The sequence below is a fragment of the Danio rerio genome, chromosome 7 (assembly GCF_052040795.2).
Source record: "Danio rerio strain M-AB ecotype USA chromosome 7, GRCz13ab, whole genome shotgun sequence".
Classification (NCBI taxonomy): Eukaryota; Metazoa; Chordata; class Actinopteri; order Cypriniformes; family Danionidae; genus Danio; species Danio rerio.
The window spans coordinates 18,850,706-18,874,801 of NC_141027.1; the positions used below are offsets into that span (position 1 = coordinate 18,850,706).

Genomic DNA, 24,096 nt, shown 5'->3' on the forward strand with positions numbered 1-24,096 from the left:
AATTAAAATGATTTCATATAAATCAAAATAAAAAATAAAAAGAATGACAAAAAAGACAAAAAAGAAAGGAAAAACTATAATAAATCAAAATAAAAAGAAAGAAAGAAAAAAGACAAGAAAAAAAGACAGAAAAAAGAGAAAGAAAAAAAGATAACAAAAGAAAGACAAGAAAAAAAGAAAGACCAAAAGAAAAAGAAAGAAAAAGACAATAAGAAAAAAAGAGGAAAAAAGAAAGACAAGAAAAAAGAAGAAAAAAAGAGAGAAAGAAAGAAAGAAAGAAAGAAAGAAAGAAAGAAAGAAAGAAAGTTTGCAAAACAGGTCACTTTCGTAATTTTCAGATGTGTTGTGTTTTTATGTTGTGAAAAGAAGGGTACATTACAAAAACAACTTCTAGAAAACTCAGGGTTTGTAGCATCAGAAATGATGTTTCTATATGGACTACTGAAGATTTCAATGGAAAAAATTCATTAAAAATATATATTTTAAAAATGGTGGTTATCTGAACCTTTCAAATATTTTAAAAGTACTATTTGAACAGAGCTAAAGCTACTCTAAAGCTAAAACAGCACACACACACGCACACACACACACAAGAAGTGATTGAGCACAAATACCTTTTGACACCTCGTAACACAGGTTTAAAAGCAGACTCTAAAAAGAAGTGAATGTAGTTCCTCGTGAGGCCATTTTCAGGATCATCTGTTCCTCAGCAGAGGCTTTGATGGGGCTTTAGTGTCACTTCCTCACTGTAAATCAGAGCTCTCCCTCTTCACCAGGCCTAATGAAGGCTGATTTATGACCACACTGATCCCTCCAGGGCCACGTTCACACTAAAGCTCTCTCACACACCAAACGTCTGTGCGCTTTAAGAGCCAGAACAGCCACCGAAAAGATTCATACTTGCACATTAGACAACATCAACCCAAATGATGTCAATAAAACAGTCAATATGTACCATGAGAAGTCCAAAACAAATGCTTTAGCTGTGCTACAGTAGTATGAAAGATTTTTTTGTTCTCGAAGGATGCAATTATTTAATATAAAAATACTATAAAATTTGGAAATATTTGCTGGAAGGGCATCCACTGTGTAAAACACATGCTGGATAAGTTGACGGTTCATTCCACTGTGGCGACCCCTGATGAATGAAGGAAATAAGTCGAAGGGAAATGAAGGAATATAGCAGTTTAAAAATGACTTTTCTTACTGAATGTGGTTTATTATATAATTCCTTATTGTGAATAAAAGCTGAATTTATCATCATCACTTCAGTCTTTAGTGATCAGTCGGAAAGAATATTAAATCAAAAATGATCAATAGCTATTGAAAACTGTTGGACTTCTTCATATTTTGTTGAAACTGTAACACTCAAATCTACCCATGTCATGCGTTTACTTTCATTGATAGACATTTTCCAGAAAACTAAGAAACAGGAACTAATTCTTTCAACAATCATAGTTATAAGAATCATCATTAATGATTTAGGGCTCTATTTTAGTGATCTAGGCGAAAAGTCTAAAGCATGTAGCGCAAACGCATTAAGGGATAGTCCGAATCCACTTTTGCTTTAAGGATGGAAAATAAAATAAATAAAATAAAAAAAAACTGTATTAAATTAAACACAGACGGTAAAAAAAACTATACTTACTTGAACTTACTTAAACTACTTAATTGACATTATTTCTTTATTTATATATGAAAAAGTTAAAAATTTAGCCATAAAGCTAAAAGAAAAAAGAAAAAAAGACAGAAAATAAAAAAAAGAAAGAAAGAAAAAGAAGAAAGAAAAAGAAAAAGATTTCATATAAATCAAAATAAAAAATAAAAAGAATGTCAAAAAAAAGACAAAAAAGAAAGAAAGGAAAAACTATTTTTGTGTTCTAGGCGGAAAATGTAAAGCATGTGGCGCAAATGCATTAAGGGAGAGTCCGAATCCACTTTTTCTTTAAGGATGGAAAAATACACTCTATAACGTGGCGCATGACGTTGTGCTTATTGTCTTAATGAGTTATAGGTGTGCTTTGAGCATAACATGCATTAAACCAATCAGAGTCTTATCTCCAAATCCCTGTAAGAGTCAATTTCGTAGCACCTTGGCACATTTGCTATTTACATGCCAGACTTTACATTTCTCCAGTGAGAAAACAGATCAGTGAGTTAAACAGACCATCTGCAGCACGAGGATAAAGAACAAGCCTTCTCCAATCTGCCTCTTTACTTTCACTCTTTACTCCTTTACTTTTATGGATAAGGAAACAGTGTTGTTCGCACTCCATTGAAGACATATTTATTTTGTTTGTTAGGCACAAAGATTTGTTTGAAAACTGTTTCTAAATTCAGTTTTAATTTCCAGCAAACAAATAAATGAACAATAATAACGAAGTGTACTAAAAAAAACTGAGTTATATTCAAACACATGTCCCATTATTATGCCCCATATGGTGATGCATAAGTCTCCAAAACCTGACAGGTGGGCAAATCTAAGCTTGTTTTTATTAAAACAAATATAAATATGCGTATAATACATAATACTGCTAATAATAATAACGTTATACGAATGCAAATTGTCATGACTAAACTGATATAAAGCCCACCAAGAGAAAGGCAGAGAAGTAGTTTTAGGTTTAAATTTTTGTTGATCAGTTTTTAGTTGGTCAATGTCGCAGTCTATTTCAATTCCTCAAATTAGCAATGCAGAAACAATGAGCTTTAACACACCTCCTTTATAGACCAGCAGTCTACAAAGTGGCACAAATGGATTTGCTATTTAAACAATGTGGTGCAAAATGTGTAATTTAGGGATGAACTCATCTGAAAAAGCAACAAATCGAGCCAAACAAGTCTTGCGCCTTATTGCGCCGGGTGTATGATGGGGCTTTAAAAATGTAACTATAATATTGAATCATTGCAGAGCAGCAAATTAGCATATTATAATGATTTCAGAATGATCATGTGACACTGAAGACTGGAATAATAAAACTGCTTTGAATCACAGGAATAAATGACATTTTTAACCATATTTAATTAAAAAAATTATTTTAAATAGCAATAATATTTCACTATTTGATAGTTTTTACTGTATTTCTTTCAGCCTGGCTGAGATGAATATGGCTTCTTTAAAAGAAAAAAAAAAGATTAAAGATAAAAGATGAAAGATTTTGAACACTAATATATATATTGCTGATAATACAGATGTTAATCATAAATGAAAACAGTAAAGTGAATTAGACACTTTATATTTTAACTTTTTGTTAGTTTTTGTATATTTGATATAAATATTTATATATAATTTGTATATATTATAACTGCAGCATTTATTGAAAGGTTTTGCAATAAATCAGGTACACCTAAACAAAATAAACAAATAATAAATAAATAAAACTGAACAAACATAATATGCAAACATACAAACAACAAAAAACTAAATATTAAAAGAACTAAAATTGATTTCTAGATCTACAATTCACAGATGTTATTTTACAATTTTTCTTGATTTGTGAGGGAGACGAGTATTGAGCACGTTACCATTTTTTCACAAAATATATTTCTAAAGGTACTGTTGACTTGAAATTTTCCCTGGATGCTGCTAACAACAACAACAACAACAACAAAAAACTATATATGCAAAGGAAACAAATCTAATTAGACTACAAATTAAGTTTTGTGTCACAATATGAAAAGACACAGTGGAAAGTATTGAACACAGGAAGAAAGGGAGGCATAGAAAGGCAGTGAAAGCCCAGACAGCAGCTAAAATCTCTCAGTAGTTCTTCAGCAACCCTCTGCTCAACCCTCTTGTTTCAGTCCAACAGCTACATTATCAGGGTGATGAAGATGAAACCAGGGCGGAAATTTCAGCAAGACAATAATCCAAAACACAGCCAAGGAGACTCTCAAATGCTTTCAGAAAAAGGAAATAAAGCTGTAGAATGGCCCAGCCAATCACCTGACTTGAATCCAATAGAAAATACAAATTAAACATCAGATTTGACCCACAGAACCAACAAGATTTTTACAGCAATGCATGTGACTTCATTCTCTGTATGAGAGGCGTCTTTAAGCTACCTTTATATAAACTAATAAATACATTTCAGTAGTTCAGTACTTTCTCCTTGTGTCAATTCATTGTTATTACACAACTCATTTTTCTGATTTTTTTTTTTTTCTGATTTGGGTTTTTACCAAAATCTGGTTCAATTCCATGTCAACAGCTTTGTAGTATTTTACAGGTTGTACTGAATTTCTTTAAGCCTTGTGGAGATATGACTTCTTTTGAAAATCATTTGAAAAATCTTTGACCACTAGGGTGCACTGCTGATAATACAGATCTCAATCATAAATGAAAACATAGCAAAGTAAACAAGACATGTATTCAGCGAGTGTACGTTGAGTCCATCATGCGGAGGTTAAAGCAGATTTAGTGGAGGCCTCTTTGAACTGTTGCATCTGTGAATTAATTGTTGAGGATCCTGAAATTTACGAGGCACCTTTGAACTGGCGGGGCAATATCTCACCACAGACCCAAACCTCTTGAACAATGGGACGGTGATTGATTGGATCCTATGGAAGAAAATGAGCAGACGTGTTTTTAAAGGCCCCTGTTTGCTTTTAGAGACACATGCGGCACGTTTACTGAAAACATTATTAAAATGCAACCAATCACATCTTGTGTTCATGAGCAATGCTGGTTAAAAGGCAAGGACCTGAAGTGTTTTCTTCCATATTTACTTACTTTTTGATAATATTTGAAATATTTTTATTCTTTTAAGACTGTTTTTAAATAACCAATCAAAACCAATCATAAGTGTCAGTTTGGTTACATAAGATTTATGCATGACGTGAGAGTTAAATAAAATAGCTTTCCATTGATTCATACTGTGTTAGGATGGGGCAGCTATTTTAAAAATATGGAAACTGAAGTTAAGAAAAAATCTAACTATAGAGTAAATTGGATTTGAAGTTGTCTACATAAAATGCTTTGAAATGGGGGTTACAATTGTGTTTCAATACACTCATGACTTTAAAAAAAAAAAAGTTATTTTCCTGCATATTTCAGGCAGTCAGGACATAGTTCATAACATTCAAATCCATAGTACACTACCTGACAAAAGTCTATTTGCCGATCCAAGTTTTAGGAACTGCAAATAATAACTTGACTTTTAGTTGATCATTTGGTATCAAAAGTTGCTTATATGAAAGGCAAAGGCCTCTAGATTACACTTATTTTCCAAAATAAAATATGATCATGCCTTGATTTTTAATTATTTCATTAGGACAGTGAGGTCTGACTTTGCTTAGACAAAAGTCTTGCCACTTAACAGAAATAATGTACAGTATAGAATATAAAGTCATGCTGCATTGGAAAAAGAATTAATATTGTGTATGACTCCCATGAGCTTGAAGGACTGCATCCATACATCTCTGCAATGACTCAAATAACTTAATAAAATCATCTGGAATGGCATTTTTGAACCCCCAGAGTTCATCAAGATTCTTTGGACTCATCTTCAATGCCTCCTCCATCTTACAGCAGACATGACTGGGTTGGCCAATCCTGGAGCACCTTGACCATCTTTGCTTTCAGGAACTTTAATGTGGAGGCTGAAGTATGAGAAGGAGCGCTATCCTGCTGAAGAATTTGCCCTCTCCTGTGGTTTGTAATGTAATAGGCAAATGTCTTGATACCTCAGGCTGATGATGTTGCCATCCACTCTGCAGATCTCTCGCATGCCCACATACTGACTGTTACCCCAAACCATGATTTTTCCTTCACTTGACTGATTTCTGTGAGAATCTAGTGTCCAATGTAGGTTGTCTATAAATGACTCTCATCCTGTGTGTGATCCCATCATCTGATGTTACGGTGACATGCATTCATATGCATTCTGTTTGACCACTATACCAGTGGTTCTCAATTCTAGTCCTCGGAACCCCCCGCCCTGCACATATTGTGTCTTCTTCCTTTCCTAACACACCTGATTCATTAGCAGAGATATCCATGAACTGATCCTTGTGTGTCAATTAAGAGAGACATATGCTGTTTTTCAATATGCATTCTTAAGCATTATTGAGTCCTTGTGCTCTTGTGAAACGGCATCATCAACCGCCAAAGTTCCGTTTCAAAACTCAAGACCGCAAGAACAGAGGACGCATAAAAGACGTTCTTGAAATCGATGCAGACTTTAGCACAGTACTCACTCTAGAAGTCCCAAAAGTCAGGTATTCCTCAGAGATTTTGGTCCATATTGACATGATAGCATCACTCAGCTGATTTGCTGGCTGCACATCCATGATGCGAATCTCCCGTTCCACCACATCCCAAAGGTGCTCCATTGGATTGAGATCTGGTGACTGTGGAAGCCATTTGAGTACAGTGAACTCATTGTCATGTTCAAGAAACCAGTCTGAGACGATTCATGCTTTATGACATTGTGCGTTATCCTGCTTGAAGTAGCCATCAGAAGATGGGTATACTGTGGTCAAAAGGGGATGGACATGGCCAGCAAAATACTCAAGTAGGCTGTGGCATTGACAGGATGCTCAATTGGTACTAATGGGCCCAAAGTGGGCCAATAAAATATCCCCCACATCATTACACCACAAGCAGCAGCCTAAACCATCGATTCAAGACAGGATGGATTCACGTTTTCATGTCGGTGATGCCAAATTCTGACCCTACCATTCAAATGTTGCAGCAGAAATCAAAACTCAGAGGCAACGTTTTTCCAATCTTATGTTGTCCAATTTTGGTGAGCCTGTGCGAATTGTAGCATATACTTTATTTATTAGGGGTAAGCTCTAGTTTCTCTCGGTTTCTATCCGTGATTTCTTTCTATCATGGAGGGACTGATAAACACCAATTCAAATAAAACTATACAGAAAGAACCACACCATCGCTTGTTCGAAACAAATATGCAAGGTCTGAAGATACGAATATAGCAAAAATGCAATAAGAAAACAACTAAAATCAATTTTGAGATTCCTATTCATTCGTTTCAAATACAACAGTTTCCAAATGCACATCCTTCCAGCTTTCCAGGCATTTAAAAATATAAAAAAGACATTATTATTATTCATAAAGCATCAACAAAAGAGAAGGTTAGCATGGTACTTGTGAGGAAAACTCTTTCAAAGAGGGGCTTTTGTGAAAACGGCCTGTTCTAACAAAGCAAAACGAATGTAATGATGCTCTTTTAAAATTACATTCAGAAGTGAGCTGTAAGTGGAGCGAATTGGACTGATTAACTGCAATCCACAAAGACTTTCCGACCAAACGGAGGTATAATACAAATCAGGCTTATTGTGGCAAATGGGGCCGAGGATAAAAGAGAAAGAAAGGCGCTCTGTTACAACCGCCCTCGCAGCTCGCCACTTGGCTGAAGTTTTGAGGTTTAAAGTTACATTAAAGTTCACTTTGCTTCTCTGCGCTGTACTCACGTTAACTTTATATTTGCGCTCTGGCAGGATACGCATTTTACAAGCTTTCTGAAATTGCGTGGAGAAACATTCTGGGGGGGAAAAAGCTAAGAAGTTCAATGTGAAACTATTAACCTAATTCTTCTTGGAGAGCGTCCCGAGAGGAAATCTAAAGAAGCTATTAAAGTTAATCTGAATTAATTTGTTTACATTCTTCTCTGATGAGCACTTGGTGAAACTGAATCGGCTCTCTTGGACAAAATGTATGAGCACAAGCCATTCAGCTGCTTGGCGAATGGAAGGAGTGACTGTGGGATTAATAATAGAGCTAGTATGGTGATTATGGCTAATGGATAAGAAAGGTTTTAGAATACTCTTGGGAAAATGCCGACTAATGCTGTCTATTAGGACACAACAGTCGGGGTGCGGGGGGGTGGGTCCAAACTAGATGACTCTCCTAATCCTTGCCATTTTTACCAGTCAAGTCAAGGCTCCTGTATTTATAAGGCATTTCTATGGTGAAGATTGTTCGAAGCTTTTAAGTAATAAACAGGAATCAAAAGCCCTATTTGGATGGCAGTTGTTTAAACGCATGCTTTTTGATAATTTTGTGACTGACGTCAGAGTTTGCAAACCTACAAAACTGATACTATTGAGTCTCAATTGATCATTTACATGGTCTGTCAGATGCTAATATTTATATGTAGAATATTGATTCATTCATTTTCTTTTTGGTTTATTCTCTTTATTAATCTGGGGTCACCACCGCAGAATGAACCACCAACTTATCCAGCATATGTTTTACATTGCATGTTGCATGTGCGCCAATTCCCACCTCAGAATGAGCAAATTTGAGCTATTTGTACAGTAACGTAAAATTACAAGTATTGCTTATTTGCATCTAATACCCCAGTTTGTCAGGGGGCATGAATGAAATGTTCATGAGTTAAAGTGAAACTGCTGAACTGCAGTTAAAGTCAGGTATCCTGCTGATTTGATTCATAAGGGCACTTTTTTCTCAGGCGGCTCTGCGGTCAGGTATACATGTGCGCTAAATATCATGTTGAAAGTCATCATGGCTTGCATAGAACAGACCCAGCTCCCAACCCAACTTTGAGAATAGATTAATGGCAATGTTTTTTTTTTTTTAATCGCACGATAAAAGTCTTGCGTTAACACTGTTAACGGCCCACCACTAATAAAAACACTTATATTTACATGCCATTTGTAATACAATTTTGTCCTTTAATACAAACAATCAGATATTTGAACTGTACCTTTAAAATCTCAAGTACAGGCACAGAACAATATGAGCATTTATAGCAAAAAAAAAAAAAAAAAAAGATAAATATCCCGCTCGCTTTGAGCCTTTTCAAGCGAGTTCTTTCTTACATCCCTATGACTGGTCAGGCGCTCAACTGAAAGGGCTGCGATTGGCTCTAATGCTCTGGTGCCGTTCAGATGAGTGACACTAGCTATGTTTCCATTCAAAAATGCGAATAAACTTTGTGCAAAACTCGATTATCGCATAAAAGTTGTGCAAATGAAGCAGCGTTTCCATCCAATGAGTCAAAGCGAAGAAAATAGTCACTTCCTGATTAACTGGCGCCAAATATCAACAGTAAAAACTGCATTTGCTGCAGTAGGAGAAGCTGCATCAATATATTCTAAATGAATGCGCCTCAGAAGACAATCCTGAGAAGCAGTGAGCGCTTAAAAGGTGTTAGACGCGGAGCACAGCCGCTCTTGATTCTGGAGGTCATTAATAATATAATAACATTAACACTGAAATGGTAAGGTGTTTTATAATGACCAAAACAAAATTTTAGATGTTTCATAATGTGCTCGGCCTGACGTTTTATCCATTCCTACACATTTTAAGCATCAAATGATCGCTTTTAACAAAATCACATTTAATGAGCATACTGGAGTTTGTGCGGTAAAAGTGTTTCCATTGCAGTTTATGCGCATCTTTTCTTATCGAATAAAAAGTTTATCCTACCCAGTTAGGCACATAAGTTTATGCGCATTTTTAACATTTATGCACATCATGGCGTTTCCATCAACTGTTTTTTTATGCGCATTTGCAAAATGCGCATAAAATAGGTGGATGGAAACAGGTACTGACAAACGGCAGGGTCGATCACAGCTGATCCATGATAGACACGGTAGAGAAAACTCTGCAGACACATGCTCATGTCTGTATCCAGAAGCATTGCTGTAACAGCCGATAGGAGAGGAAACGCCACGCCAGCAGGTCAAATGGGCCACAGTGAGAGAGAGAGAGAAATGGAGTTTACTTTCATACTCTCAAATCGCAGTGAAAAAGGGGCTTTTGCTGTAAGTGTCAGTGAAACACTGTCCAGCTCAAACGCAGTGAAATTGTGCACGGTTTCTGCATTTTTAAGTAGTTGGATCGTTGTAAATACTCGCACTCTCCTCCCTCACCATAGTAAGCTACCATGACATAGCACATGAGATAAATGACATCAGTTCATAATAACCGGTTATGATTATTACTGAACTGATAACAAATTGTCTGTGTCTGCATCGCGGTGCACCGAAGAAGCAATTATTTTTGACACCCCTATTAAAATATTTTATTATGATTATTTTTTACAGCACTTCAAGTTAAGCCATTCTAAAAAAGGAAAAACAGTTAAATATTTTTATAGGTCTATTATAATGCGTGCAGTAGAGGGTTAAGTGTTTATTATGGCCTTCAAATTGTATTACAGTGTAAAAAATTTTTTACATTTTTTAGTTAAATCAAATGAACTTTTCTAGTAATCTTAACTTGCGTCAATTAAAAAGACTAAAAATATTAAGATAAACTTCGTGTAACAAAACAAATGTATATGAAACCTGAATAACTTATTAAAATAAGTTAAAGCAACATCCAAATAATTTCTTTAATTAAATTTTTTTTTCAATGTTTATAATGAATTGCAAGCTCTAAATTTCATCCTGCCCTTTCCAAACAACCTTTTTAAACGCAGATTCCACTTAAACCCATTTTCCGCGGGCATCCTCGATCCACCTTAAACCTACAGAAACACCGCTACGAATGGAAAGCTGTATATAACGGTGAGCTATAAAAGTGTTACGGCTCACTCTCTCGACTGGGGGTGACAGTGGTGGTAGTGAGAGTGGCTGGCAGGGGGCAGGTGCTAAAAATCTCCCCGTGAACACAGTTGACAATAGCGGCTGCCAAAAGTCCAGCGAGCAGGGTGGTAAAGACACTTAACTTACACCCCTCGCCGAGTCTGTGCAAGAGCAAAGTTGCTTTCTTTGAAGTTCCTCTTCCTTCGTTCTCACTTTTTTTTCCCCCTTTCTCTTCTCCTCAGTCTGCATTTTACTGCCTGTTTGTCCGTCTGGGAGCCAAGCTGACATCAAACGCATGTTCAGGGTCCAGCGTTGTAAATCAAGCCGCCTTTCTCCTATACCCTTCTTCCCAAACTAGACGCTTGTAAAAGCTCATTGAAGCCCTGCACCCCTTTGGACAATAAAACCAGTGTCATCACTCACTAAAGAAAGGCATGCAGATCTTTAAGTAGAAGATCGTCTGGAGTGTTTGGGTTTCAACTCCTGAAAACACGCAGGAGAAAGAGTCTTGCTGTCATCCAGGCTTGAGTAATGGGAGAGCTGTGACTCTGCTGTAAAATGCTACATTTCGTTTTTACTTTTTTTTCACCAGAGCTAATGAAATAGCAACTTTCATCGGCATTGACACGCTTTGCAGTGTGTTGACGTGCAGACCACCAGACTAAAATGAAGCATTAAAGCAGCGGTGCTCTGAAGACATAAACTCAGCTATTAAACTGGGAAATCTTTGTTCATTTGCTGTTGCAAGACAAAATGTGGACCTTAAACGATCATTAACAGACGTGTGTCTGATATAACTTGATATATAATTCTCGTCAAACGTTTATGTGAAATTCAAGTTATAAAATAATTGCTCAAACTTGTGTGTGCACCAAAACCGTATGTAAGGATCATGCCATGGTGCTGAAAATTGCATTTTAAAATGCATTTCAAATGAAAATGAACTTGTCAGAGGACATTCATATGATCAATGATGATCAACAGAAATTCATTAACTTAATAGCTTTTAATCAAAAAGGATGAATTAAACTGATTAAAAGTGACAATAAATAGACATATAATGTCACAAACCAAATCTGCTTCAAATAAAGACTCTTCTTTTGATAATTTTAATTGAGTAATCAATTCTGAAAATATACAGTTTCCACAAAATGATAAATTTTTCTTGAGCAGTATATAAAAAGATATGAGGATGATCGTTTGACACTCAAAAATAACTTTTGCTGCTTGTTTAACTACTTATCTAAAATAAGTTGAAATAACAAAATTCCTCAGGGTTTTTTGGGACAACTTAATATTTTATGTTCAATCCACTTAAATTTGTAAAAGAAAGCATTAAGTTAACTTAAATTAATGTTAACATAAATTAAGTGAATTAATGTGTTGGGACGACATGAAAGAACTGTATGGAAACCTGCACTTTTTTACAGTGAAGACTGCAGTAAAAACTAAGCTTTTCAGAAAAAAAAACTGCTTTTCAAAATCATTACTTGAAATTGCTTTCATTTTATGCTTAAATAATAAATAATTAAATGACTATTCAACAGTGCAAATCATTTTTAACTATGGACTTAAATATCAGTGTTAAACCGATCTAAACTGACAGTAAAGAAGTTTATAATCCTACGATAATACATTTATTTACTAATTTTAATAAATTTATTTAGATTTCATTTTAATTAAACTTTTTTAATTTAAAATAAATTTGTAAATACCATAAAATTAACTTAATCGATTTGTGTAGGGACAACATGAAGGAATTACATTTATTTTGGGACAACTTAATGGTTTTAAATTCCATTCACTCAAATGTCTAACTTCGATGAAGTTAACTCAATTGATTTGTGTTGGGACAAAATGAAAGAATCGTGTGGAACCCAGCATTTTTACATTGAAGACTACAGTACAAAAATAAGCTTTTCAAGAACAAAACTGCTATGTTCAAAAGAAACTGACCAGCACAATTTATTGCATTTGACAGACGTTTAAAAAGAATCAAGTTCATCAAGTCCAACTCATTTTTAACTATAGGTTTACAGCGTTAACCGATCTAAACTGACAGTAAAGAGGTTTATAATCCTACAATGACAAATCCTAAAAATATATATTTAATTGAAATTAATGTTGTTATTTATTTAGCACCATTTGGTTACACTTAAGAAATGACTTCAGCTGATGTTCAAATTGATTATTTATAATGAGTTGAAACAACTTAATCCTTGTGTCTTTTTTTGAACAATTTAATTGTTTTATGTTCAATCAATTTTTTTGCAGTGTATACTACAATTAGTTTTAAATAAAAGATGTGTAAGTAAAATGTATGAAAATAGAAACCCTAATATCATCATTTACTTTTACATGAACACTTACACACATTAGCCTATGATATACAGTTTTCGAAGGATATTTAAACAAATTATGATCGTCAAAATAATCCCTCAAACTCCTTTTAAACAATTATGGGCTTCAAACTACATGTCGGCATGCTCATAATGACTGTCATAATTCTTCAAAACTCTGTATTTATGTAAATCATTCTGCAATAAAGATGCAAAAGCTGAAGACCTTCTTCATATGGGCTTCGGCGAAAGCAAAAACACAAAGCAGGTGGTCACTAGCAGCAGCACACAGCTGGTCTGTGGCTTTACGACCATCGCCATAAATCTAGCAGCGCCTCTGAAACTGGCAACTGCTCTGCTTTAGGACTATTGTCCCCCGTTCCCTTCAAGCCCATGAAGCTCTACGCTTAAGAAGGACGTCATATAAACAGATTTTAGGATTGGGTTACATTCACCCCCGACTAGTCTTTCACTCTTATCAGCTGCATTTGGCCAATGTCTGCTGCACTTAACCTCCTTTAACCGGTGTTTTAGTAGCAGTAGTAGTAGTAGTAGTAGTATTTAGCATTTTTTCTAAATTATTCGAATATTTATTAATATTTTCAATGAGCTTTTAGGTAATTCTTTAATATGTTTTATTTTCTTTCTTAGTTTGTCACATTTTTCCCCTTTAGCTGCCAAATGAACTTTAAGCTTAAATTTAACATTTAATAAAGCTGCTGGAGTGCTTTCTATAACAACAAAATGTGATCATATTACTCCAGTTCTGTCAGCATTGCATTGCCATCCTAATAAATATCAGATAAAATGGTATAATTTTTTTGACCTGAATGGCTTATCTCCCCAGTATTTGAAGAAGCTCCTGGTGTATTAAAGCCCCTCACGTCTACTACGCTCAATTAAATCTCAATTGATTATTCCCAGAATATCAAAATCAGTGGTGGATCCTCTCATATCTGAAACCTAAACTCTGGAACAGCCTTTCTAGCACAGGCAGACACACTCTGTCAGTTTAAAATGAAAGACACATCTCTTTGCATTAGCGTACACATACAACACAAATGCTTTTGAAATCCAAATCTATTAAAGAATTGTTAGGCTGCATTAATTAGGGAGGTGGGAGCTGGGAACACTTCCCAAAACACATAACTTAAATGGCATCTACACTTATGTTAGTCTGTTTTTCATTATCCCGAGGTTTCCATAATCCTAGACCAGGCGTATCCTCAGAAGATGCTGTGGCGGTCATGGAGGAGTAGAGAGACAGATTCCTGAAAGACCACATTGACAGACAAGTCTCCACTATTGATCCCGTGGGCCAGCCTGAACACCCGCTAGTGACTTACACCTGCAGCTTCTCTAAGATGGACATCCAGTGTTCTCCTGCCTTCGGTGCCTAGACTGCAGCTCTGCACAAGAAGTTTGGCCAGAGGAGAAATGGTCGTGCCCAACTGAGGCTGGTTTCTCTCAAGGTTTTTTCCTTCACTTTCATGAATTGTTGAAATTTGTTCATCACTGCTGTCGCCACTGGCTTGCTTGGTTGGGACTTGTGGAGCTGCGCATCTATGGATTTGTTGACTTTCAGCAGTGAATATTAAACCACACTGAACTGAACTCTGAAAACTGGACTGACACCGTTTCAATTGACTAGAACATCGACATTGTAAAAGCGCTATAGAAATGAAGATGAATTGAAATACATTTTTTAAATAAGCTGAAACTACACAATTCTTGAGTTGATTGGGGGGCAACTTTGTTAAATTGTTTTAAGTTCAATCAATAGTGATATAAAAACTGCATGAACCGGAAGTTGCTGGGACTTTTATTTCAGTGTGCTGATGTACTTCACAACTGAAATTAAATATTAAGTAGGGGCGGAGCTTTCTATTGCACATCATAGTCTCATAGCAATGGGTTAGGATAAGAGGGCCGTGGTTAAGGTTATTGATATACAGTTATATTGATATAACATTGACATACATGCGTCAACAAACAGACACTCGTAATATGAAAGCAAATGGTCAGACGTTGATTGTAAATTACCTAAACAAACTTTCTTTTTCAGTGGATTAACTTCAGGAAGCACTGATTAATTATTCACTTTGAGAATAACAAATGTGAGGCAGCATTGGAATTCATGCAAACATTAAGATGCAAGGACTGTGGATATTAAAAGATATTAATGTCATGTTTAGATTCATTTTGAGTTCAATGTATCATCAAGAGCCAAGAATATTAATTTTGTGTAGCCTGTATTTTTTTGACTCTCGAAGTGCTGATAGATGTTACATTGCATTTAGCGATTCATAAAACGTTTCAGCTAAAATCCTATAGAAGTATAAACCTTTTGTTTTACTATAGTTTATCATAGCTACTACTGAATTGTTATTTTTTATTTATATTCTAAACAGCCGTTTTTCCGACAGATTGCACTATTATGTTTTTCTCTTCTTCATTCTTTTATTTTCACATTTTACCCGTTTTTTTTTACTCATTTTTATTATTTGTTTTTATTTTTATTTTACTTGTTTCTTTTATTCTTGTTTATGTAAAGCACTCTGAATTGCCACTGTGTATGAAATGTGCTATATAAATAAACTTGCCTTGCCTTGTCGTGCCTATGATCCAGTATACAGAATACAGAAATTATGCTACTAATGTGATGAGGTAAATTATTCATCAAACTGAACAGTTTATCATTTAAAAATGTGAACTATTTTTGTTCCAAAAATGCATTGATTCGCTTTATAAGACATGTTTTAACTGCCTGTTGACGTGTTTGTTTGGTGACAGATTTATGCACTTTTTGGCATATATAAAAGCCACAATCTTACACCATTATACAGCATGATCACATTTAAAACTATTCTCAAGACTGTTTCTGAGCAACCAACAATCTGCGAGGAGCTAAAGACCTAGCCTAAACAAAATGGATAAACAAAACCGGCAAGCATTTAGACAAACCAAGATGTGACATTTTATTCAATAAAAGCTTTCACCTTTGGCCAAAAAGGTCACTTGCAATTTAATCAGTAATGCTCCATGATGCTTTGTTGATGGTGCTTACTGTAATATAAAGTGGCGAGGCAGTTCCTTAAAAATTCAAAATTCCTTAAAAGTGTTTTGTTATGGAAAGTAACATCTTCAGGATCCTCCAAATGTCTTTCCACCATTAAACATATTTGTTCTTCATTTCTATCATCAATAAAAGTAATGCCATTGGCAAACAGTGCCATTATAAGAGTTGCACTAGATTTCAAATTATTTTGCCATTTGGAAATTTGTAAGTTTGCCTTGAAGTTAAGACTTTTCAAGATTTTTTGTTTCTGTAATACCACCTTCCTCTGTTCTTCTGTAATTAAGATAAGATGACGCACTTTGGAAATGTTGTTCTGTAATGGCTTTTGTCCTAAATGTGGTCCTAAAATTACCAGAGCTAACAAACAGATAGGAAAAGATTTTAAAGTTAGGACCTTTCAGTAATAAGCCCCAGGCCTAGATAAAAGTCTAGAAAAAAGGGGCAATTACGACTTCCTTTACTACCATTCTAAAAGGCAGAAATGTCCTGTGTGAATGTTAGTAATGTTGATCAGATCAGGGCCACCAGGGTCTAAAAGACCTGCTGACCCAAAAAACACAGCACCTGGTATTCGTCAGTTGTCATAAACACTGAAGGTTCTTTCCTTCTCTCTTTTTTTGAAGGAAAACTCTTAGCTATTCATGGTGTCCTTTCCCCATTCTCCACCGTGTCATAAAGGCATAAATCTCATCTCAGCCTTCTAGCCAATAAAACAGCCCCCAGTTTATGAGCTGCTCTCTAGCTGAAGGTAAATGAACCTTGCCACTGGTGACACTGCCAAAGCTTAAACATTCTAGCATAAATCTACACAAAAACTGATGTTTTGTCTTTCCAGGAAATGAATGACAAATGGAAATGGAGACTTAATTCACAGACTAGGCAATTACCAGTTTAGCAGCGAAATTTAACTACGCATGTCTGGCAGTGATTCACTCTGAAACATACAATCCGCAATACAACAAAATTAAAATGGTACTACATCAGCCCTTTTTTTTTACGATAAAAAAAGCGAAGAAGCCTCAGAACAAATACCAGATTTCCTGTATTGAAAAGCTGATAGGTTTGGCGCTGATTTCCCACATCCAACCTAGATGAATAGGGGGCTTCGGCTCCTGGACACCCACCAAGATTATTAGATCCCCTCGCGAACCAGACCTCCATTATCACAGCTTTCTAACAGCCCGTCTCAACCTCCCTGTTTGATGTTTACAGAGAAGCCTGCATCCCACAAAAGATCTTCACTAATAGTCAACTGCATCAAACACAAAGGCTCGAACCAAAAACTAGAATCTGAAATCTATTGCACTTTACCATAAGATTGGTTACATGATGGATTAATGGTCGTGCACAATAAAATGGATATTAAAATTGAACTAGAAATGCATAGCATGAAAATTCATGGATGGATAAACAAATAGACAGAAGGTGGAAGAGAGGGTTGGATGGATAGAGGAATGGAAAGATGAATAGGCAATTGAAGGAATTGGTGAATGGACTAAGGAATGAAGGATGGGAGGAAAAGGTAAATAGGCTGAGGGAAGGATGAATGAATGAGTGATGGATTGAGAAAAAGAGAGATGGATGGATCAGAAGGGAACGATATCTGAATAAATGGATGTTGGTAAACATTGATTAATGGGTGAATATACGTAGGAAAGAACAAACAGATGAATGGATGAGTGAACTGTTAGAAGAATAGATGGAGGGATCACAGGATGGATAGAGGGATTGAGGCATAAACAAATGTTGGATGATTGGATAGATGAAGGGGCAAATGGAGGGAAGGATTGTGAGATGGATGGGCAAATGGGTGGACATAGGGATAATGGCAGAAGGAATGAATGAATAGAGGTATTGTTGGATGGGTGGATGTAGGGATGGAGTGAGAAATGATGATGGATGAAATAACTGGACAATGGGATGGACTGAGAAATGGGGATGGATGAAAGAATGAATGGACAATGGGATGGACTGAGAAATGGGGATGGATGGACAATTGGACAAACTGAAAAATGGTGATGGATGGATGGATGAATGAATGGAAAATGGGATGGACTGAGAAATAGGGATAATGGAAGGATGGATGGATGAATAATGGAATGGACTGAAAAATGGAGATGGATGGACAATGGGAAAGACTGAGAAATTGTGATAGAATAGACAATAGGTTGGACTGAGATATAGGGATGATGGATGGATGGATGGATGGACAATAGTATGGACTGAGAAATGGGGATGAATGGAAAGATGGATGGATAATGGAATGGACTGAAAAATGGGAATGGATAGAAGAATGAATGGACAATGGGAAAGACTGAGAAATAGTGATGGATGAGATGATGGATAGATGGATGATCTGAAGAAGAATTGATGATGGATAGACAAAAGGAAGGTTTAAAAGATTAAACAGACAGACAAATGGAAGAATTGAGGGCTGGATTTAATAAAAAAATGAATCCTCGGTTCAATGGATGGATGGATAGATGGATGGATGGATGGTAGGGATTTAACGGTATTGTAAATACCGTCATACCGCAATATTAATTTTTTTCGATATTACCGTGGTCGCATGACTCGGTAAAACTATAGGTCTTCTGAGAAAATTTGCTCAGGCGAATGAAGCGAACGGGAGGTACCGGAAACTACATTTCCCATCAGCCCAGGCTTAGCCATAATCCCTTGCGGTCTGTTGTCGCTACAGATCCAGTAATGCGGAAATGGAGTGTGCTGCTAGAATTGGGGATCAAAAAGAGCTGGAAAACCCTAAAGCGGGTGTTGTCGCCGCGCGCGTACTGAATAGTGGTGTTTTCGCGCGAGTTCTTATCAGCTGTGTTGTCGCGCGCGTACTGAATAGTGGTGTTGTCGCGCAAGTTCTTATCAGCTGTGTTGTCGCGCGCGTACTGTAAAGCGGGGACGGAGGGTATGTCGCGTCGCGGGGGCACTTTTGATCATTTTGGAAGGGAACTTTCTATCCAAGACTAAAAAGGGCATGTGCACTGCACAGGTTGAGCACTGTGTGTGCATGTGCCTGCAAGTTGGGGAATACGACTAATCAGTCATGGGGACTGCAGAAACACAGCACACTGTTCAGATTGATGCAGACATGAGATCTCTATCTCACTCATGGTTTGTCCTCTCAAGTGGGGGAAAGACAATGCACAACGTTCCCCATTGCTAACAACCTGGGCCAAGTCATATCTCTCTTGTCCCAGAAACCTCAGTCCCAAATGAGAGGGTTTTTTTTCTGTTGCAGGGGACATTGTAAATGCCCAGAGATACCAGCTTTTACCAGATTATATTTATATGATAATTTTCCTTTAAACCCATCTCTATCTAAGTGAGTGAGTGATTAAATGTTGAATGAGATGAGTTTTCAACACTACTAAATTGAAACTTAATTTTTTTACATGGTTTAATAATTTTTTGTTATTAAAATTGAAGTTCCTGTTTCAAAGCTTACAGATAGATGACTAATTTGTAAGTCATTGACACTTTTGGCACTTTTTGGAGTATTTTCATAAGTTTTGTTTTTTCCTGTAAATGATTCAATAAATACCGTACCGTGACATTCATACCGAGGTATTACCGTACCGTGAAATTCTGATACCGTTACATCCCTAATGGATGGATGGAGTGAAAGAGGGAGGGAAAAAATGGACAGGAAGAGACAGAAAAAGAAGGAAGAAGCAAACAACAGAGAGATAATAGTTCCACAGCATGGATAAAGGCATGAAAGTATGAAGAGACAGGAATTGGTGGCAATTTTGCCGTTACAAACTGTATTTCCATAAAAATGTAGGATAAAGCTCATCAAATGCTTACAAATATCACCATCTTGTGCTACAACTAACCAACTACGCAAAAATCAAAGACTTAGATTTAGTCGTAATAATCTAAAAGCGACTTACATCTGATCTTGTGAAGGTGTTGTCATCCATATCAGAGTCATTGGGGTCCAACACATCCTGGAAGGGCGGTAATGCTTGCAGCTTTTTCTTCTCTGAAAGTTCACTGTTTTGTAATCGATTATGCCGGATCTGCGGCTTGTCTTTCAAAACCTTTTTATCCGAATGATGGTGCTGCTGCTGCAGCAGGGCAGGACACGCTTGCTGCTTTTGCGAGCTCTCCGAAAAACTGCTTTTCCGTTTTTTGGTAACATGGCCTTCATTGTCCAGCACAGGCCGCCGTTTACTTTGACCCAGGCTTGAGAAGCTGAGCTCGGATGAGCGCTGCTCCTTCGACGTGCTCTTGGGCTCCTTGAAACCCATTTGAGGAATAGGCCGATCTTCCTGAATTGGTTGATTCTCTTTGGGTTTTTTGGAATCTTTAGAGAGTTTTCCAGAGTCCTTGCTGAAATCTCTGAAGGCACTTTTGGACTCTTTTGAGTCTTTAGAAGGCTTGTCCTTGTGGTCTTTGTGGTCCTTGGGTGGTTTGTGGAGCTTGAGGGAGCTGCTGCTGATGTTGTTGGTAGTTGTAAGAGCACTGCTGCTTTTGGAGCCGTCCTATAACATGAATAAGATGATGTTAGACTGAACTAATTCAGCATTCTATCCAAAGAAACAACCAAAACAAGCAATTATATTTGAGACATATGCTTATTAAGGGTGTCACGATCCTCCAATTCCTCGATTCGATTACATTTTCGATTCTAAAGGCACGATTCGATTCGATTATGAATAATTAATTAATGACCAATTAATTATTTGTAGCCTACCGTTTAAACTACCTGACCTGTATGGTCTTTGTTTTAACCATAAACAAATCATACAGTAAATGTATAAAGGCATGATACACACATAATTACCACCTGTCAATCACTTTTTCTGCGGGACTCGTGAATAGGCAGTGATCTGTGTCGTTATAATGGCGTCGGTAAAAAAGACGCACAACCAACCAGCCAACAGTATCTGAGGTGTTCGCTAAAATGACTAAGTACAAGTGAGTGGAAGATTGAAGCAGTCCTCTGACTGCCTGGACCTGCTGTCTCGAGCGCATGGCTGTGTCTGTGTGGTCACGTGATGTGCATTTTCAGAGGTAGAGAGGAAGGAAGGCTTCTCAGAAATGCTACACGCCACTGTGGATGTCAAATCGTTGTCGTTCTAAAATGCCATTTAAAAACAAAGACAGTGTAAACAGGGCCTGAGTGTGTACTTTTCGCAAGCGAATTTGCAACGGGGGTGGGCGAAGGATGACGATGCCGGTGTTGTCTATCGGACGAACCGTAAGTAACTTGTACATAGCAGAGCTTGCAAAACTGTGCTTTTTTGTCGACAACACGAACCGTGTCAACATAACTCACTGGAAATCCAAAATGCTTACACACCGGCGACTTCATTGAAAGAGGATAGGGATTAAGTTCTGTCGACGGGTCTCCTGCTTTTAACAAGCACTTCAACAAGCCTGTTTTTTCCCGCTTGGCAAGCCAAGCTGACGTGACATGGGGGCGTGGCAGCATTGACGATTCTATTTTTTGATTCGATAATCGAAATTGAGCATAAATTTCGATCGATTTCGATTAAAAATCGAAATTGTGACACCCCTAATGCTTATTATTTGTCATTGACAACATTATTAGGCAATTTTTTTTCACTTAATTTTTTTTTACAACTAGCATTATACGCAACATTATACAGGCTACAATAGTTATACTGACCCCATAAACATTTATTTTCATGCACAATACTTTGCGTTCATTATTAAAGAACAAAACATATGTAATGCTTGTCGTAATCATAACTCTAAAATGTGATGTGATCATATAAATGATGTGCGCACTTTCGGTTTCACTTTCCCTGCGAGTGCGGTTCATGTCATGGCTGCCGTCACTTTAAGAAAACAAAAGCAAATCATACGTCCCGCGCGGCTCCCGAACAATCACTCTATGCAACAAAATGAACATTATTTACAACCTTGTTACCTGTAATTAATAGCCTTTGCAGGTTTTGTTTTAAAGTAGACCTCATTGGCTGGCACGTGCATACCCTCGGAAGTAAACAAACAGTGCATCAGCTCACATGCGATTTCGCAGCCGCGAATACATCATTACATTAAGACAGAAATGACATGTTTGGGTAATTTATACCTTATAGATGGAGTATGTGACACTTTTTACTAGGTACAGTATGTCGAGATCCCATCAGGCCCAATCACGCGATTTCATACTCGATCGGAAATTACCTCACGATCAAGACTCAAATACATGTGAATATCCTGTATATATACATTTCTCATAATTTAACACATCTGTAGGTATGCGGTGGTACAGAGTTTGACCTCTTTCTTGATTTTTACACAGAAACAGCAACACATGCGATATGACATCACTTTGTTGCAGAGACTACATTGGTTAAATGCCGGCTAAGGAGAACACGTAAGCAGCTTGAAGCGGAAAGTGCGAGTATGTCTACGGTCTGGAGGTATGATAAAGTTGATGACGACAACATTGCCATAGCAAACCGTGAGATATGTAAACTTGAGATTGCCTGCCGGGTGTTTTCAGTTGTGGTGCTATTTGTTTTTGTGTTAGATTTTTTTATATTTACTGTTGCACTAAAATCCAAAAGTGAAGAATTTATGTTATTTATTACTTGACTTGAGGTCACAGATGTGCTCTGTTTGTTAAGAGAGTTGTTGAATATTAAAAAAAGGTGAATTAAAAAAAAAAATTAAGGAACATCCTGGATCTGTTTTTTCAATCTTCTTTATTTTTTTTATGTATTATAGAAGTATCGGATTGGGTTTCGGTAGATACTAAGAATCAAATAACTCGGACTTGAGGGCAAAAAAAAAACCTGATCGGGACATCCCTACTTTTAAAATAATTTGGAGGTGTCCATGTTGCCAAGCAGTGTATTTATAACAATGTGAAGACTTATGCGACCGCCTTTATGCTTCTCCCGAACTTGACAATATAATTGGCTGAATCGTAGAGAGGCTGGATTAAGATGGCGTGGGGAGTCGAATCGAGATCACAATCTTTTTTTGATTATTCGTGCAGCAAAATGGTAATACCATTTTGTATTTCCATACAGTGATGGCTAATAGTGCTTAAAAGCACTATTATAATTGTGCATTTCCGAAAAATCCTAAAAACACTTTTGCTTAAAAATACTGAAGGTAAATTACATTTTTATATACAGCTTAAGTCAGAATTAGTAGCCCACCCATTGATTTTTTTTTTTTTTTATCTTTTATTAAATATTTCCCAAACGATGGTTAACAGAGCAAGGAAATTTTCACAGTATAATTTACAGATAATATTTTTTCTTCAGAAGAAAGTTTTATTTATTTTGGTTGAAATAAAATAATTTTTATTTTTTTAAACCATTTTAAGATCAATATAATTAGCCCCTTTAAGCTATATATATTTTTTGATAGTCTACAGAACAAACCATCATTATACAATAACTTGCCTAATTACACTGACCTGCCTAGTTAACCTAATTAACATAGTTAAGCCTTTAAATGTCACTTTAAGCTGTATAGAAGTGTCTTGAAAAATATCTAATCAAATATTATTTACTGTCATCCTGGCAAAGATAAAATAAATCAGTTATTAGAGTTGAGTTATAAAAACTATTATGTTTAGAAATGTGTTGAAAATAATCTGTTCTTCGTTAAACAGAAATTAGGGATAAAATAAACGGGGGCTAATAATCAGGGGGTTAATAATTCTGACTTTAACTGTATATATTTTTGATTAATATACTGAAAACATAATATATATTAAAATAAAATTATATACATGAAGCTAAATAAAGTGGGTCTTGTTGAAATAGAAAATACTTCTTCCAAAAAATATTGAAAAGTCCTAACTATAAACATTTGAACAGTAGTGAGGTAATTCCGTATTAACGTACCATGTTATTTACATGGCCAAAAACTCATTGCTGTACTTTTTGTTAGTAAAATGAAGAACAATCTATAAACGGACTGCTATAGATATTCAAATTCTGGACATTCCTACCATTACAATCGACAAATGAGGTGCGAGTTTGAGCAAACAACCAAACCCAGATGTGAAACATTTCCATAAACAATTCATCAGAAAGATCCAGAAAATAGTTCCGCTGGGGGAAGGGTCAACTCAGATCTATCTGGGAGGCAAACTGAGGACGGAGCAACAAGCCTTTCATTGACTTTAATGAGAAGCTTATC

General features: G+C 36.4%; 1 protein-coding gene and 1 long non-coding RNA gene across 5 annotated transcripts in view; both read right to left on the bottom strand.

The window, feature by feature from the left end:
* mllt3 (MLLT3 super elongation complex subunit) overlaps positions 1–24,096 on the bottom strand; it is a 104,820-nt gene that overhangs the window by 12,248 nt on the left and 68,476 nt on the right. For all 4 annotated transcript variants that reach the window (NM_001017819.1, XM_087259332.1, XM_087259334.1 and 1 more), the window contains 1 exon segment: positions 19,848–20,441. In NM_001017819.1, the coding sequence (NP_001017819.1) occupies positions 19,848–20,441 (594 nt within the window).
* On the bottom strand, positions 15,814–18,397 carry LOC147835947 (uncharacterized). The gene is made up of 2 exons (XR_015495500.1): positions 18,209–18,397; positions 15,814–18,161 (listed from the first exon to the last, which is right to left on the bottom strand). It is a non-coding gene; the product is annotated as an uncharacterized LOC147835947 (long non-coding RNA).